Here is a 19,792-nt window from a genome sequence, read left to right as displayed (position 1 = left end):
ATGTGTATTGTTTATTTGAAAACTATTTACAGAGCAGCCTCAGAACTGAGATTAATATTTTTGATCACAACAGTAAAGGAACTATTACAGAACGAGTTTTTCAATAAAATCAGAACATTATTATTTGAGTGCATGAATTAATGCATCTGAACTCATGCAGTAGGAACTAGGAAATATGAAATACTAGAACCAGACACAACTTTATTTTTTTAATTTGATTAAACTGATTTTTTCCTAACGTTGTTGGCATTTTTCCCACACACAGTTAAAAAAACAATGTTGATGTGTGTATGTGTGTGTGTGTGTGTGAGAGCGAGAGAGAGAGAGAGAGAGAGAGAGACAGACATGGGGGGGGGGGGGGGGAATTTAAAAAACCCGACCGGAGCGGAGGCAGTGACCGACGCACGCACGAGCCGTTTTCAGCTCTGTCTTGTCAAATGCACCACGTACGTTACGAAAAAAGTAACTTTAAATATTCAACCGAAAAAGAGGCGAGCTGAAGAAAACTTAGGGAGTACCGAAGAAACGTGAGCAACAGTGAAGCAAGCACAGAGAGATCCGTTACTGTGTGTGTGTGTGTGTGTGTGTGTGTGTGTGTGTGTGTGTGTGCGTGCGTGCGTGCGTGCGTGTGCGTGTGCGTGCGTGGGCCGGAGCAGAGTTTTGTGTATAGGGAGGGGCGGGCGCTCCATATGACTAGCCAATAACAGAGCGTGCAGGCAGTCAGTTACCTAATGAGGATTTTTCGTCAGCACAATTACAGATATTTACGGGTTTTACTCGTTTCATGCTCGTATTGGTCAAAAATGCTTTATCTGCGGCTCATCCCTAACTGTAACCACCCTGCCCTGCCCTGCCTCCTCCTCCTCCTTGCTTCCTGCTAGCTGTGATCACAAGCAACAACAGAGTAGTTCCCGCTGCTTCTTCATGAAACAAAAAATCTATAAAAATAAATCTATAAAACGCTGATAAAACGGGATCGTGCAGGCGTGGCGGGCCACCACAGCTACGCCTATGTAAGGGAAACGCTGAACTTGAGACACTAAACACTGTATGATGAATGGATCTAGGGGTGAATGAGGCAAGATGGATGGTGTAGTGTGGAATGTTGTTCAGAACCAGCAAATCCAGAGAAACGATTTGTTCTGATGGGAGTGAAGATGATGTTTCGCTCTTAAGCTTTGGTTTGGAGATTTATAACACACATTGAGACGTGCCCCAACTGAAGTCCCCGTCTCGATCAGGAGGAGTAGAGGTCCAGCTTGGACCTTTCTGGAGCCGAAGCCTGTAGCCCAGCCTCGGCTGCCAACCAGTCCTGTCTTGAGATACTCCCAGGTCACAACAGTTTTATTGGCATCTAGCGAGACCCAAAAAGGGGTCGTGATGGTTCAGCTTTTATTCTGAAAGGAACCATTGCAGCAGGTGGAACATGCGACAGATTTAATCCAGCTTGTCATTAGGTTCTTTCAGCTGAAGAGGAAAGTTACGGATTGGCCACTCCGACAACTTCTCTAGAACGCTTGAACTGAAGTTAAGATGACGTGGGCATAGTTTTATAATTTGGATGTTTTGATTTACGGTCGAATCAAAAAAGGGCACAAAAGGGGATTTACCAAACAACAACAAAACCACGCCTCGCATCAGATCTGGAAGGTTCTGATTAGATCAGAAGAAGGAAATGTGTCATGTGATTCCTAACATTACAGTGGATGAGAATGTCTAGTGCAGCTAGTTTGTTATATTACTTATTAAAATACCACTGATCATAACATTGTCATTTCACAGATTGGTTCACATTTTATTATTGGACTCACACTTTGTTTGATTAGCTTATTAAAAATAGAGAAATGATTCTTTGATTTATTAAAAATAAAGTGTTTGTTTTCATCTTCTCTTGAGCTGGAAAATAAGAAACAGTTTAGAAGCAGAGCATGAGACCTTGAGCAATATCTCATGCAGATTAGGTTTGTGTCAGAACATCTGGTTTTGCTTTGCGCAGAGCAAAACAGAGCAGGGCCTTTTAGGTCAGAAATGGACAGTTCATCACGCTGCAGCAGGGATGTTCAATATTATCGGTCTACTGATATTATCGGCCGATATTGGTGTTAAAATGTAATTTCAGAAAACCTTTACATACCATACATCTTTTGCTTTACCTCCTCTCTCCCCAAAAAATCATAATATGACATAGCTGAGGTTTAGTTTTTGAGATAATTCATTTTATTTATTACAACTTGTGAAATAATAGGAATTTGCCTTGTGTAATGAGGAAACGTAGAGTTTCACATTATCCACCAGAGGGCGCATGTTATTTTCTGCTAACAGGAAGGGGCCTACTGTCCCAACGGTATGTAGCTAGGTGTAACTAGCCAGCTAGCAAACAAGTAAAACAAAACTGGGATGTTTACCCAAGTCTTACTTACCTTAATAAACATTTTATCACCTTCACTACAATGTACAGAAAAAGTCAAAAGACATTAATAACTAATGCACACATTTTACGTCCTGTTTAGCAATTAGCCTAGCTTAGCATGTGTGCTTACATTTTATCAACTAAGTAACTTTAACCCACGCACAAACGTTCTCTAAACTAATCTGCAGTTACAAAGAAAGATGTTCTCCAAGGCATAACCGTATAAAGCACATTCAGCGTGTTCGTGAACCGTTTGTTCTCGCCTTTCTGGCTAAACGTAAACAACCGAACATAGCAAAAGAAAGACCCATCTCAGGTGAGATTGCCCACTCTTTTGCTTTTCTGTAGAAGGTACAACAAAGGTTTTTTGTAAGAGGGATGTCTCACTTTGATCTGTTTTCAAAACCCAAAACATTTGAACCTTTTTGTACTATTTATTAACTTTTAATTTAACTGTCTTTCTAAAGAAAAAGTTAGACAAAATCAGTAAATAAGCCAATATCGAGCATCCCTAGCCTTTAGCAATAATTGTAGCTCACCTCAACCTGAACCAGTGGCAGGTAGAATTTTTTTGAAAACTTTTTATTTAATTTTTTTTACCATCTTTAAAAAACATCCTCAGCTTCATTCTGCCACCTAAGAGTCTTCTGGCTTTTGAAGAATTAGTCACTATTCAGTAATAGTCATGGTAATAATCTGCTTTTCCACACATTCTGTATTCATTTGAACGACACAGTAGAATACAGAAAGTTTAAATGTCTTTCTCTTATTCGTACTCTTCTTTGTCCAAATGGCTGATTTCTATCGTCTTATCTTTGGAACGTTTTTTCTTCATGTGTGAGTTATTTAAAACCTGATTACATCCAGCAAACATGATTTTATGCAACTACATTTTCGAAGGTGGTTTTAATGCTTTATGCTCTTTAAAACTGAATGAAGCAAGTGTTAGAGGCGACGGTAAACGTTTCACCTGCACACAAATCATTTAGTTAAGCCTCATCACAGATTCAGAGTTCTGGTAATGATTTCCTATCACACAAGTTCAGTGTGTTATTTATCATAAATGTGATGATTAAGCTCAGTGCCTCATTACCTCACCGATCTGACAGGCTCCATATTATCGCTCCAACTGCTACTATCGCTCCTTGTTTGTCTTAATCTGACACACCTGACAGATGGTCACTAAAATGCTAATTTCCTATTCTTTTTAAGCAGGGATGACTAATGCTTAATTATTGAATGGGCTGCATGTTCACGTCCAGAAGTGGGTAGGCTCATGTGACGGCTGCAGCGGCTGTAACAACTGCTGGATAATTAGCCTCGGTGAGCTTGGTGTCAGGACTCTGGTGCTCCAGGACCACCAGTTCAGAGATGCCACCACCAAGGCCCGTCTGTTTCTGCTGCCATGTGTAATGGGTTCTGATAGATCAATTAAAGACACCAGAGGTTTTGAACCCTGTCGATCTTTGCAGATTAGTGATATTAACATTAACCAAGTTCCCTTTTGTAAGTGTCTCCTCTTTCCTTCATCAGTGTGTCTAAAGAGAGCCAGAGAGGCAAGAAGAAGTCCGATTACAACCTGAGCAAGGCCAACGCACCGATTCTCACCAACACCACCCTCAACGTCATACGGCTTGTTGGTAGGTTCTATTCTCACACATGCACACACACACACACACACACACACACACACACACACACACACGAGCACACGCAAACGTACATGCATGCACGTGGACGCACACTTACATACGCACACATGTGCACTCACACACACACACACACACACACACACATGCGCGCACACAATGCACACCCCCCTCTTCCATTTATGGAACGCTGGAAATGCTCGTGATTGGCCCGCTGCGTGTCTGCGTGCGTCCGCTGCGTGTCTGCGTGTCTGAGTTGCAGCGATGATGTTTAGCCTTCACCCTGAACTTTGACCCTCATTTAAAAACCACACCTCTTACATGACTTGGTGACATTTAGACCCCCACCTGCCAAAAGGAGCTCCTGGATGACGTGGCCCTTGTAATGTGATGTTCACACACCGACCAGGTCTGGTTTTATTTGTTTTCAGCTATGACGCCAGGGGAGAACAGGGTTTCTGATGTTCATGGAAAAGGTTTATGTTCTGTGTTTATTTCATAAAGTGGTCTTGTGCTTACAATAAGTGATTGTTTTTGTTATTGTTGAGCTCTTAACAACCTTGGAGTCAGTTGGGGAAAGTTGAAGGATGAAAAAGCCCATGTTTAATCCCTCATAGTCACCACTAATGAAGTGTCTACCAGACTGTGATGGAATCAGATTGAACCCAGGGTAGTTGGTGAAGAATCTAAGAGAAAGTGTACAAAAAAAGAATGTGTGTGAGAAATGTTACCGTCTCAGAGGCAAAGGCAGCAAGATTGAGTTTATTTCTTTTTCTTTCCTTCACCAGCTCTTAGTTGGCGGTAACCTTGTTACACCCCTGTACCTCTGTATTTATAGCATTTATTACTTTCTGCTAAATTAAATCCTTGCAATTTATATGCAAATGCATCTTGCTGCTGCTTTAGTTCTCCCCTAAAGGATGTAGTTCTACCATGATTAACTTACTGTGGTTTAACTGTTGTAATGTCAGAAAAATTTGACTATTAATCAGAAACATTTTTTTTGTAAGCTGATGCCAGCTGTACCCCCGCCACCCCAAAATTTATATATATATATATATATATATATATATATATATATATATATATATATATATATGTATATATATATGTATATAAATGTGTGTGTGTGTGTGTGTGTGCATTTTTACACATATATATGTATATGAATGTATGTATATATTAGAGGCTGCATGACTTAATTCTTTTTAAAGTCGACAGTCAAGTAATGAAAATCGAGTCGACTTTGACTAGTCGTTGATGACGTCATACACCTGAAGCGGCGCCGGAGGGTGGGGGTGGTTCGCTGGAGTTTTTGACAATTAAAATTTCTCCCACATTTTCAAAGTTAAACATCTCTTTTAACAACGGTAGTTTCTGCATCTATACTGCTCCACTTCAGCCCTCTCTCCCCTCCCCCAGCGCAGTGCGCCTGCAGCCTCTCAGAGTTCCTGCTGCTCTAAACATTAAAATAATGATTTCATTTTCTGTTCCTCACTTCTGATTACCTTCAATCGTGTTGGTTTGTTGCAACCACCAGGTACAAAAACTAACTTGTTTTTATTTGACTATTTTTCTGTCCTGTCTGTTTATTATCTTCCTGTATCTCCTCTCAATCCTAAAGAAAAACTGCTACCTGGGTTCATATACATTCACCTTATGAGTTACCTTTGAACTGCAGTTCTAAAAGATCTACCGACCACAAAAACAGCGGAGTGCCGCTGCTCGCCGGCTGCATCAGTGAGGTGTGTCACCGGAGAACAAAACAGGTGATGTGCCCCGATCCACAGCAGCGAAAAGCATCAGGCACAAAGAAAAGACAGAAAACATAAAAGGAAATGAGCAGACATGAACGATCGCGTGTTAAATTAGTTTTTGAGGTGGTGAAACCTGATTTGATAATGTTACTGTGGCCGTGCTCAGGACGCAGATGTCTGGAGCGCGTCAACGATCAGAGCTTTGCATGCGCAAGCTGGTTAAGGTTAGGATGGGGGTGAGGGGAAGGTTAAATTGCAAGAGGGTAAAGGGCACAATTTGGTTAAATGTCCGTTTTACTGCGGGTGTCAGTACCGACGCTCTGGCACAGCGCGTTGCCTCCCGATGCGCAGGGGCTCATCACCTGCTGTCTTTTCCGAGGACTGCGTCTCGTCGCTCATTATCACGTGACAGCGACTAGTCGATGACAAGCATAAAAAGTCTCAACAGAACAGTGAAGTCAACTAGTCGACTAGTTCATACAACCCCTAGTTTATATACATACATATATATGTACATATACATATATATGTGTACACACACACACACACACACACACACACATACACACACACACACACACACACACACACACACACATATATATGTATATGTATATATATACTGTGTGTATGTATATATATATATATATATATATATAAATATATATATATACATATACATATATATATATATATATATATGTATATATATATATATATATGTATATGTACATATATATGTATATATATGTATATGTATATGTACATATATATATATATATATATATATATGTATATATACATATATATATATATATATATATATATATATATATATATATATATATATGTACATGTACATATAAGCATGTATTTTTGTCGTTGCCATGCACTTACAAATTATAACAGACGTCCCCTTTGCTAGAAGCTTATAACCAGGAAGGAGTATTCTTAAGTGTAATAAATCTGCACAGCTCATTAAAGTGTAGACCCTCTCCGTTCCATCGTAGTCTACGCTTTTACAGTAACTTTGGTCTCTCTACAGGGAAGTACATGCAGATGATGAACATTCTGAAGCCAATTGCCTTTGATGTCATCCACTGCGTGTCACAACTCTTCGACTACTACCTTTATGCTGTGTACACCTTCTTTGGACGTAATGACATGGTACGATATTTTCTTGTCTCCAGTTTTCAGAGTTTCTGACTGAACCTTATTGGTGAATGGTGTTCTTTACTCACACCTGTTGATGTGCACAGTCATGTTCTCACTGCTGGTATCTTCCACAAACGGCTAAATGATGCGTCCTGTATTTTTCACACCACTTCATTTCAAGTTTTCCTTCCATTCAAAGTTTTTGTCTCATCCTTGTAAAAACAGGGCTTCACTTGAGTTCCTATCTTTGGAGTCGATGTTAAAAACCACCGACTGTGTCTTTGATGATTTGGTGTAACCTACACGATCCAACTCAGCCAAAACCGTCATGTTAGATGACATTTAGCATGCATCACTTCTCGTTTTGAGCTGAGAAAGAACATTTAAAAGAAGAGATTGAAGTTTTACAGATATTTTCCTGGGTGGTCGGTTTAAACGCAGGGAGGCTTGGTAGTAGAGAGCTTTAATGGTTCAACTAAACTCAACTCAGGTTTTTGTTTAATTTTGGTTAAACAAATATTGCACACTTTCTGTAACTCCTATAAACTTTGTTTCACTTCTCAAATATCGCTGTGTGTGTCTCCTACAGTATATGATATATTTACCGGGATGGTTTTATTATAACAACCAACGATTTATACAGGATATTCTATATTGTCTATATTCTGACATTAAAACGGCGCAGCGCGAGCTGCAGCCAGTTCCAGCAGCTCTTGCTTCTTTTCTTTCTTTTTTATTGTTTGCCTGTCTTGTGTTGTGTGTTGTAAATGCCCTTATTGTGGGCACGTGTTTCCTCAACCGCACGATCCACAGGAGTACCCTTATGTTGTTTGTGTTTATTTTGTTGCTGTTTTCTGAATTTGTTGGGAACACGCTGGGAAATTCCTCCGGCTCCATCCATGCACCTTTTGTTTACACCAGGGATCAGCTGTTGGCGCTGCGGACACCGGCGCTCTTCTCCACAGAAGAGCCGATTCTGCCCCCAGAGTTAGAGAGGGTGCTCGCTGCAGAACCACAAAGGCGGAGCTGCACCATAAGGTGGAGCTGCACCAGGGTCAGCCCCGCCCATTCACGCAAACTCAGCCTAGCCCACTGACTTCCGTTTTTGTTTTCCAACTTCATCGCAAACTAACCTGACCCACATGAATTATGGCTGTTACTACTTTACAAATGTTAATGCTCCAATTAAACAAAATAAATATAACTTGCTACATGACAAAGCCTGAATACATCTTGAAATGAAACGATTTCCTTTAGCAGATATCTGCCCACAGCCGCTCTAACAATAATGTGGTGCAACAGCATAGGTGATTATCACATGTTCTCTGGTAGTCCAGTGGTAAGATCATCTGAAGCAAATTTTGCTTCCCCCTCAGCTGATGCTGGTTCGATTCTCGGTGGGGTCGGCATCAATCTATTTAGCCAGCTGAAACATTGAATTTGTTTATATTTTAGTTGTAATGTTTATTTTCAGCTAAATATTTATGTCTCTAAAAGTTCTTTGAATTTGGTCGTTCCTAAACAGCATTTTAGTTGAAACTCTGCTCACAAATGGACTCACACTGGCTAAATAAACGAATAAATAAATAAACACATTAGTCATTATATTGTAAACGGTATACCAGTAAATTGTTGTAAACAGTACTGGCAAGTGTAGCTAGAAATTAAGAAAAGGGGTTGTAATCTACCTAAGATTTCTGCCACTGGGAGTCGAACCTGCGCAAAACTGCATGCTAACCTGCCTCCATAGCCTCTACCCCACCACATCTGATATGAAGTAAGTGGCGTTACATGTAATTGTCCTATCCAGTGTGTCTTTGGAGATGGGATGTATGGTTTATTGGCGTTGTCTCAGTAGAAGTCATTTCAGAAATAATTTGTCAGAAAATTCACAGAATATCCAGATTTGAGAACCAAGACCAGACCCACTTCAGGGGAGGAGACCAAATTGAAGCTGAGATGGGAGGAAAATGCATGAATGAGGCCAAAAATGGCTTTGGCGTGTTTCTTATGAGGAAAGGACAATATAACATGATAAAAAGTTCCAAAAGTTAGATTTTTAATTATATGGAACCTTTACAAAAACTGTTCAGTTAACTTCTCACCTCCGTCCTCAATCTTGTATTTTTTAGCTATAAAACCCTCTTTGGTTCCAGAATGCTATCAAGTCTGACAACTGGAAGGAATTGTACTGACTCTGATGGAATGGACGGGGCTGACTCTGGAATGGGCGGGGCTGACCCTGGTGCAGCTCCACCTTCTGGTGCAGCTCCACCTTTGTGGTTCTGCAGCGAGCACCACTTGCAGAGTTAAGGAGGAGACGTAGAGGGTGCAGAGCGGGTCGTAAGCTCCAGGAGAAAAAACTGAGTTATAAACCATTTTTACCCTCCGTGATTATGGGAAATGTCCGTTCTCTGCTCAGTAAGATTGATGTGCTCACATAGCTGACCAGGCTCCAGCAGGACTACAGACAGTGTAGCGTGGTGTTTTTTACCGAAACATGGATGACTGAGCTCATAGCTGACACTGAGCTTTCCCTAGAAGGGTTTAAACTCACACGGGTCGACAGTAGCGGTAGAGAGGTAAGCGCAAAGATGGCGGTCTGGCTGCGTTTATTAATGAGAGATTGTGCAACCCGACACGTGTGACCATTAAACAACAACTCTGCACAAAAGACATTGAGTTACTGGCTCTCCAGCCCTATTACAATCCGAGAGAGTTTTCACATGTAATAGTGTTTCATGTGTACCCCCCCCCCCTTTACCCCGAGGTGCCACACCAGAGACAATAGGACAATTTACCTGCTGTATGCTAATGTTAAAAACACATACACTTCCACCCCCCCCCTCCCTCTGCTGATCACAATCTTGTCTACCTGAAGCCTGAATACACACCCAGGGTGATTAGGGAGCCTCCTCAGAAAAAAATAAAATAAACGTGAAAATGTGGACTGAGGAAGCAACAGAAAGGCTGAGGGACCGTTTCCACACAGACTGGGAGACACTCCACAGCGCTCATGGTGATGACCTTGACAGCCTGACCCTCTGTGTCACTGACTACGTTTTTACATGCAGCCAATATCCGGGTTATGATCGGGTTAAGGTCGGTATTCGGGTTTCTGAGTTGATCAGAATAACCCGTTTACAAGCATAAATAGAAAGAGTTACCTCTAACTTGCATAACCCGATTTAAATGCGGACGTTGGGGTAGTGTCAGGACATATGGACTACGTCCAGACGCAATATGCGTCATTTCCGGTTCTTCTTGTTCCGGTATCCGTGAAAACAACAACATGTTTCCCAGTTCGGAAGAGATAGCGACCGCGTTTGTTTGCGCTTTAGTTTCTTCGTCACTCCAAAAGTGTGGTGCTGTGCCGCGACTCGCCATGTTGCTCCCAACTTGTTGTTTACTTCCGGTGTTCTGGCGCATACAAGACGTCTCGCTACTCAAAAGACCAAGATTCCTTGCGAACAGAGCATGCGCAGAACACACGCTTTGATGGGGATATCCTGATATGCGTTTACACGACCAAACATTCGGGTTAGAAAAGGGTTACCCCAGGTGTAGTAACCGGGTTTTTAAAAACCCGGTTATGAGTATATCCGGGTTTTTGGCGGTGTTTACATGGACCTGAGGAACCGGGTTATTGTGAATATTCGGGTTTTAAAAGGGTTACTGGCTGCATGTAAACGCACTCACTGACAATGCTAGTTTCTGCGTAGAGAACACCGTCCCAACACGAAGACTGAGGTGTTTCTCAAATAATAAACCCTGGTTGACCCCTGAGCTGAAGTCCCTGCTGAATGATAAGAAAAAAGCAGCTACTTAAGGAGACAAAGAGGAGCAGAGACAGGTCCAGAAGGAGCTCAAATATGAGATCAGACGCGCTGAAGACATCTACATGAAGAAGCTGGAGAAACAGCTAGGGCAGAACAATGCTTGTGGTGCATGGAGAGGCCTCAGAAACATCACAGGTCACAGTGGGAGGAGTGGTGCCATTGAGTCTGCTGAAGAGGACCAGAACTGGGTTTAATGAGTTGACCTGCTTTTTAACAGATTTGACTCCACCCCCCCAACCACCTCCACTCAGCCAACCAACCACCTCCCACCTCCAAATTTCACACCAGACATCAGCCTCTCCCCCCTCCACTAACCACCCTCAGCACACCCCCCCTACATCGGACCAGGTGAGGTGAGGAGAGAACTGAGGAGGCTTAAGAGCAGAAAAGCAGCAGGTCCTGACGGGATCAGCCCCTGACTGCTCAAAGACTGCGCTGACCAGCTTTGTGAAGTTGTCATTCACATGTTCAACCTGAGCCTTCAGCTGGAGCAGGTCCCCATCCCATGGAAGACCTCCTGTGTGGTTCCAGTTCCCAAAACATCACATCCCAGGAACCAGACAAATACAGACCTGTTTCCTTGAACTCCCATCTGATGAAGACTATGGAGAGACTCATCCTCACCCATCTACGTTCAGTGGTAACCCCAGAAATGGACTAACTGCAATTTGCATATAAACCAATCATGGGGGTGGAGGACGTGCTTATCTACCAGCAGCACCGGTCTCTCACTCTCCTCGAGATGCCACAAAGCACTGTGAGAATCATGTTCTTCGACTTCTCAAGTGCTTTCAACACCATCCAGCCGAGTCCACTGCAGCAGAAGATGAGGGGTGCGGGATTGGATGAACATCTGACTGCGCTGCCCACCAACTACCTCACCAACAGGCCACAGTACGTGAGACTGCACAACTGTACATCTGAGGTGGTTGTGTTGCATTAATGGAGCTCCACAGGTTACGGTGCTCTCACCCTTTCTCTTCACCTTCTACACCTCATACTTCACCTAAAACACCATCAGCTATCACCTCTAGAAGTTCTCTGGTGACTCGGCCATGATCGGCTGTGTGTCTGAGGGGAATGACCAGGAGCACAGGTCAGTCATCATGGACTTTGTTGACTGGTGTGAGCGTAACCACCTTCGCTTGAACACCAGTAAGATAAAGGAAATGGTGATTGACTTACAGAGAAACATTCCTCACCGTTAAACATCCAGGGAGCAGACATTGAGGTGGTGGATACCTTTAAGTACCTGGCTGTTCACCTCAATGTAAACTGAACTGGTCCAACAACAGAGATCCTCTGAATAAGAAGGGCTAAAGCTGCCTTCATCTCCTGAGGAGGCTGGGGTCCTTCGGAATTAGTCCCATCTGGCTAAATCTTTTAATCACTCTGCTGTGGTCTGTTGGGCAGGAAAGAGGCAGGAAGAGACTAGTTCACAAAGCTAGCTTAGTTCTGAGCTGCCCACTGGATTCAGTTGAGGAGATGTGTGAAAGGAGGATGCTGGGGAAGATGACCACCATCTTATCAAACCCTCCCACCCACTGCATTCCACTGCGGAGACCACGGACAGCTCCTTCAGAGGCAGAATGAGACATCCCAGATGTAAAACAGAATGCTACCGTAGGTCATTCATCCCCGCTGCAGTACGAGTGTATAACTCCTCAGTTTAACTGTTACTGGCAATATCCTGTTACACAATAACATCAATGCAATATTCATTCATTGTTCAATACTTGTGCAATACCAGATGTACATAGTATGTCTGTGTCTCTTGCAATATGCTGCATAGTGTTGGAATCCAAGGTTTTTTTTTATTCGTGGTTTTTAGAGGTCAAAGGTTACAATACTAGATTACTGCCTATGTATATAAATACATTCGGAGTTCCGAGGAGAAAGCGAACACTCCATTAGCGAAACGGAAGCTAACATATCAAGCTAACATATCTTAAACATTTTATTTACCTACCGGAGCAGATTAAGATGAGGATGTCTCACTTAGATCGTTGTCGCTGGTTTCATCATCACCCAGTTACCCATCACATTTAGTGAAGTGGACCCAAGCTTTAGCGTGCGTTCTTTCTACCATGCTGCTCTGTTTACAACTGGCTCACAGCGAGCGAGCGACATAACGCTCTTGCGCATGCGCAGCTGTCTAGGCAAGTTCTCGTTATGAAGGACGGGTACCGAAACGAGGCACCGTTTGAAATGACGTGAATCGGTGCTCAGTCGGTACTATGGAATTCGGTCGGTACCTTAAAAAGTACCGAATTCGGTACCCATGCTGCCCCAACTGAGTTTGGTAACTGTGTCATGTCAGCAGCACCAGCGTACACACTCATCTGTTTTTCTGCCTCTTTTATCTTTTATGTGCCGGGCCCGTGTCTGTAACTCTGTCACTTTTTATCATCTGCCCTCGACTTCTCAAAAATAACACTTTTTGAACGTCCCTCAGCCTATCCCTTTCCATTAATGGCTCTCTCTAACACACACAGTAAAATGCTAATGAGCCCATGAATCTTTTAATACTAGTTACAATACTAGATTACTGCCTATGTATATAAATACATGTACCTTCGTTAGTATTTTACTTCAAATTATTCTCTTAAGTGTTGGTGCTGCTGTAACAAGTGTATTTCCCCACTGTGGGATTAATAAAGTATATTCTATTCTATTCTATTCTATTCTATTCTATTCTATTCTATTCTATTCTATTCATGAAGATTAACAAGGCTGCCCAAACTTTGTATCCCACTGTAAATAAATGATGAATGAATGAATTCTATATTTTAATATAAAAGATTGTTGATTGTCAATTTGCTCCAGATTATCTACACACACACACACACACACACACACACACACACACACACACACACACACACACACACACACACTGTGCAGAACCCTCAAGCTCCCAGGCCTCTGGTAGCTTGGAAGGATGAGACCGCCAGCTGAGTGTGAGATGGGATATACATATGTGTGTGTGTGTGTATACTGTATATCAACACACTCTTTTCAAAAGTTTGGAACTTCTGAACTGAAGTGGTGTAATATTACTTCTGCTGCTCTAAGACAATTGCATTTATTATCCCTAGAGATGGATTCTAGTGTGTTTATTAGACTGTATGCAGTGAAACATGGAAGAACATCGGCTTCCATATTTTCTCATTGTTGTCTGTCACAGTAAAAAGCTCCAGCTGAGTGATAGGCGGCAGATCTGCCAGACCCCCCACCCCCCCATAATGGCTATCATATTGTTTATACACTGCCTCACAAAGAAAAAAACAGCAGCATTGGCTTCTTCATTGCCCTCGGGGAAGTGGTAATGATAGCAGGGAAATGTCTTCTGTCCCATCGAGATGGAAAAGATAAAGACAAAGAATCCACCTCAGGGGAATCTGTTATTCAGATTATTGACATGTTTATCCCTCTCTCTCTCTGTGTGTGTGTGTGTGTGTGTGTGTGTTGTCTCGTCAATGCTTTGCTTTTCTGACACATCTCAATCTGACCCCCCTCTTGATTCATTTAGAGTCTGTAAACATGTGTCAGCTTGTTGTCATCGGTCTTCTTAAGGCAAAAATCCAGCTATATTGTTTTTACGTGTGTGTGTGCGTGTGTGTGTGTGTGTGTGTGTGTGTGCGTGTGCGTGTGTGTGTGTTGGCAAAATATCTCATGATAGACAGGACAGATTTTAGTACAACTCGGGCAGCAATAACTAGATACACTTACGTAGCTAATTGATATTTGCAAACATGACATAGGTGTAACCGAGTCAGTTTAACAGGTATTAAGCTAAACTGGTGTGGTGGTTTCTGAGACTCGTTCAAAACTCCACTATGTAAAATGTTGTAACGATATGACCAAAAATACTGTACCTCTAGTGTTTTGTAGCTACGCTACACAATACATCACAAATGCATCGTCATTGCGATATCAGCATGCATAGTACGGGAATCGCAAAGAACAGAAACAAATGCAATGAGTGGTCAGCTCAAATGTTAGATACACATAATGCACTTAGTCAATCAAGCAGAAGCTTAAAGCTTTTGATAAATCAAAAAGAGCTCTTCACCCATTTGGCCAATCGGGTGGCTTCTTTTAGGTTAGATGCCACCCCCTACGCGGACGACACTTCATTTAGATAGCTAGCAAACACCTGAGTTAGCTTTAGTCTGCTCTTTCTGCCAGTTCTGCTTTACCTAGATTGATAGCCTTTTCTTGTTCGTTTTTCCCCCCGTTCTCGCATCTTTTGATGAAAATATTAGCTTTTCCTATTTTTTAAGAATTTCTGTAAAAATTAGTAATTTATTTGTTTTGGATTTTTGTTCTTGAGTTAAGTAGTTGTTTACTTATTGCAAGTATTATCATCATTGCAATATTATTCACTGTTACCGTGCATCACAGGTTTTCCTTATACCGTACAGCCCTGTAAGGAATAAATAATAGATAAATACATCAAACTTATATAGCGCTTTTTAGAACACTCTCACATTCACACACTGCTAGTGATGGTAAGCTACTTTGTAGCCACAGCCGCCCTGGGGCGGTCTGACAGAGGTGAGGCTGCCATTTGGTGCCATTGGCCCCTCCGACCACCACCAACACAGGCAAGTTGGGTGGTGTCTTGCCCAAGGACGCAACAGCAGAATACCCCTGGCGGGAGCAGGAATTGAGCCCACTCTACCTTCTGAGCTACTGCTGCCTAGGGATGGGTACCTTTGACATTTGAATCGATTCGGTACTAATTCCCGGTACCTAGGAATCGATACCGGTACTAATTCCCGGTACCTAGGAATCGATACCGGTACTTAACGGTACCAATTTTCGATACTTTTGAGTGTTTATTATTTTAATTCTCTTTTATAATTAAATATATATTTTTCTCAATATATAACAATATTTGACAAATATCACGATAAATAACATTCAACTGTTTGTATTTTAACATCGTCCTTGTAGTTTTATAAGCTGATAATTAAACTGAAGCAAACATCTTTACTGTGAACTAAATTGACTGTGTATCTTCATTCCTTTTGCCGTCTTTTTTCATTTGATATTTCCTACTGGGAAGTTAGAATTTTCGAGGAGAAAGCGAACGCACCATTAGCTGATAACAACGGTGGCAATGGAAGCTAACATATCAAGCTAACGTAATCTTAAACAGTTTATTTAGCTGCTGGAGCAGATTAAAACGATGATGCCTCACACTTAGATCGTTGTCGCTGGTTTCATCTTCACCCAATCACCCGTCACATTTAGTAAAGTGAAGCCAAACTTTAGAGCGTGTTCATGTTCTTCTAGTCGGGAATTCGGAGTTCCGAGGAGAAAGCGAACGCACCATTAGTGAAACGGAAGCTAGCATATCAAGCTAATTATATTTACCTACCGGAGCAGATTAAGATGAGGATGTCTCACTTAGATCGTTGTCGCTGGTTTCATCATCACCCAGTTACCCATCACATTTAGTGAAGTGGACCCAAGCTTTAGCGTGCGTTCTTTCTACCATGCTGCTCTGTTTACAACTGGCTCACAGCGACCGACGACATAACGCTCTTGCGCATGCGCAGCTGTCTAGGCAAGTTCTCGTTATGAAGGACGGGTACCGAAACGAGGCACCGTTTCAAATGACGTGAATCGGTGCTCAGTCGGTACTATGGAATTCGGTCGGTACCTTAAAAAGTACCGAATTCGGTACCCACCCCTACTGCTGCCCCAACTGAGTTTGGTAACTGTGTCATGTCAGCAGCACCAGCGTACACACTCATCTGTTTTTAAGCCTCTTTTATCTTTTATGTGCCGGGCCCGTGTCTGTAACTCTGTCACTTTTTATCATCTGCCCTCGACTTCTCAAAAATAACACTTTTTGAACGTCCCTCAGCCTATCCCTTTCCATTAATGGCTCTCTCTAACACACACAGTAAAATGCTAATGAGCCCATGAATCTTTAAAAGGCTGTTGGAAATTGGCCCCGCACATATGCTGGTGTTTTGACCCAGACTCTGCTTTCTTTTTCTGCTGCTGGAAAAAAGATGGAACTGCTTGACTTCTCTTGAAGAGTAATGGATGGGCATTAATATGTAACAGAGCAAATATGCCTATTATCTGTTTAAATAACTGCACTGTTGGGGAAAAAACCAATGTGTTATGCGTGCAGATTCTCCATCACCGTTAATAACAAGAGTTTCAGCTGTGGGGGCTGAGGGAGGCAGATTTACAAAAACATTTTTAAGAAAAGTGATTGATGTGTAAAAACTCTGGAAAGTTGCATCTCATGGAGATGACTTCGATATTTTACTCAATTGTCTCTGGAAAGTCACAGTAGAAGGGTACAAATGAAGCAAAGAGCCGTGAGTTAGTTGTGAATTGAAATATGAGGGGAGGATAGGTAGTGGGGGTGAAAAAGTGCTTACCAAAACTCAACAGAAAACCAGAAAGTAGATCAGGCAAGCGTCTCGGGCTTGAATAAATAGCTGGTTTCTCAGAAAAATGAGCAATTACTCCAAAAAGTTATTTTTCCCTCTCAACTTGTGACTTTCACAGATGGTTCCTCACACTGAAGGTTATCCAGAATGCAGCAAAGACTTCAAAAGCAGGCCAAGACCCCCCCCCCCCCCCCCCCAATTTTTTTGCTTCAACACTTTCCATCGTTCAAGTAGATTTTAATACAACCTACCTACCTCCCAAACCCCCACGCACTCAATTTGTCAGCGTTGTTTGAGACTCAGTGAGATTACCGTTCTTTTGGTTGAGGTTATTTGCTGTTTTGAATCCCTTTGAGCCTTTTGCTAAACTCAGTACAGAAGCTCATTGTGTAAAGTTTACCTCCAAGAAGCTTTTGAAACTCAGAAAAGAACATCCTACACAACAAACTCCCAGCTCTCAGAGCTCAGACGTATAAAACGAGCATTGTTTAGCACGGAATGACTCATCGTCCACATTCAATGCCTGCATCTCAGGGCATCATGAATGGGATCCAACCATGAGAAGAAATGATGTCAATTGTAGCTGCTCACCTGGCTGAGCAACAGTGATGCATGAAGACCCCACCTAAGACATGAGGAATCAGCTAGACCACGGGTATTCTGGTCCTGGAGGGCTGGTATCTGGCACGTTTTAGTGGTTTCTCTGCTCCAACACACTAAATTCAGTGGTTGAATCAGCTGGGCAGCAGCTCATCAGGCTGTGCAGAAGCCTGTTAATCACCGGCTGATTGAAATCAGGTGTGTAGAAGCAGGGTTGAAACTAAACCGTGCTGGAGACTGGCCCTGCAGGCCCGGAATTGAATACCCGTGAGCTAGACCATAGATCTGACAGTACGTATGGTGCCATGAACACAGTGGGCTTGGTGGTAGATCGGACCTTTCAGTATAGCTCGCTCATTGAGAGTTGAAACGGTATTGGCCCCATGTGGATGGAAGTTAAATAAGGGCTCTTCTCAATGTGAACCAAGAACAAAACACACTTTTCCACTCGTTAAGTCCTTTGTTTGGTCATTTCTTGTTTTCACATCTGCTGTATGTTCTCCACTGTGTTGCTTTTAAAAGTTTGTGCTTCTTGTTTTTCCTTTCTGCTGCCCATTCATCATCCATAGCCTGTCCCAAGCCCATCTCTGCCCTCTTACGGTGGCAGAGAGGCAGCCACTGCCAGGGTGGTGGGCCCTGCCTGCTTGGTAAGCTCAAACCCTGACCTGTTCTGACTAATACTGGGCAGCACTGGATTATGAGTGCTGATGTGTGTGTGTGTGTGTGTGTGTGTGTGTGTGTGTGTGTGTGTGTGTGTGTGTGTGTGCGTGCGTGCGTGCGTGCGTGTGTGTGTGTGTGTGATTTGGTGTGCCTTGGGTGTGTGTGACATGTCTCCTCGAGTTGAGCACATCTGTTAGCTAATTCAGCAGCATTTAGTTGAGTCTGCAGTGCCTGCTACTCTCTTTTCACTGGGCTGTCATTTCTGTGCTTCTTTGATTGTTTTGTTTGTGGTCCTTCATCTTTAGGGATTAGAGTCAGCTAGAAGCAGACAGCAGAGATTCCCTAGTCTCCTACTGCATCAGAAAAAAGCACATTTGTGTGTGTGTGTGTGTGTGTGTGCGCGCGTCCGTCCTAGAGGAAGGTGTCAGTGCGTCATGCAGACACTCACTGTGCGTATTTGTGTGTATTTTACAGTATGAGTCATCAGGTCTGGGCCTTATCAGCAGCCGACTGAGAACCACCCTGAACCGGATCCAGGAGAACCTCATTGACATGGTGAGACAGCACCTGTCTGTTCCTCTCTGCCTTTTCTTCTGCTCCTTGTTGTTCTCTCCCTTGTTCCTCCCTTATCATAACTCCTTACCTCCCAGTCTGACACAAACCCATCCCCACGTTTCCCATCTTTCTGATCCTACCTAGACTTCTTTTTTTCTGCCCACTTTATTCATTCTGACCCATTCCATATACCGTTGTAGAAAGAGCCCACAGCCGGTGTCACCGCAGCATGCATTAGAGGTCATTCTGATGTGTCCCTTTATTTGGGCAGACCTTGTGTGATTCCATTAAGGCTCTAAATCTCTGCTCCCTTCTGTAATGTTGCATGGTGACAGTCAGTGTGGTCCAGTCTGCCGGTTCATCTGTACATTCTGTCTCCTCTGCTGTAGGACAGCAGAACACGTTACCTCTCACCAAGGAGCAGACATGCTGATGTTTTTCTTTGCTTTTATTGTTCTAACGAAGAGAAAATGAGCGTTAGATTTAATTAGAGTAACTGAATGATTATTTGTTTTTCTTAGTTTCTTTCTGTCAGCTGAGCTTTGTTTGTTACCGTTCACGCCGAGGAAAAATAGCTCCCAGGGCTGCTTCTCCTGTATGGGAGGAATTAGAGACAGCGTTTATACATTTAATTAGTTAATTAATGGGTTTATAGCCTGTTGATGAAAATCGGAACACACATCTCAGTCAGCTCTTGAAATCAAAGGTGACAACACTCTGAAATGTGAATCTGATTTAAGTT

At 42.6% G+C, this 19,792-nt stretch overlaps 1 protein-coding gene across 2 annotated transcripts in view; it reads left to right on the top strand.

Annotated features, from left to right (window-relative positions):
• Positions 1–19,792, top strand: part of vps50 (VPS50 EARP/GARPII complex subunit) — a 224,695-nt gene that overhangs the window by 121,377 nt on the left and 83,526 nt on the right. The window contains exons 20-23 of one of the 2 annotated variants that reach the window (XM_054744888.2): positions 3,944–4,050; positions 6,862–6,983; positions 18,405–18,482; positions 18,970–19,050. In XM_054744888.2, coding sequence (XP_054600863.1) covers positions 3,944–4,050; positions 6,862–6,983; positions 18,405–18,482; positions 18,970–19,050 — 388 coding nt within the window. The remainder of the gene's footprint in view (positions 1–3,943; positions 4,051–6,861; positions 6,984–18,404; positions 18,483–18,969; positions 19,051–19,792) is intronic. The other variant, XM_054744890.2, reaches the window with a different exon arrangement.

Source organism: Nothobranchius furzeri, chromosome 11 (assembly GCF_043380555.1).
Source record: "Nothobranchius furzeri strain GRZ-AD chromosome 11, NfurGRZ-RIMD1, whole genome shotgun sequence".
Classification (NCBI taxonomy): Eukaryota; Metazoa; Chordata; class Actinopteri; order Cyprinodontiformes; family Nothobranchiidae; genus Nothobranchius; species Nothobranchius furzeri.
The sequence above is the reverse complement of the archived record's forward strand: the minus strand, read 5'-3'. Positions and strand labels throughout refer to the sequence as shown.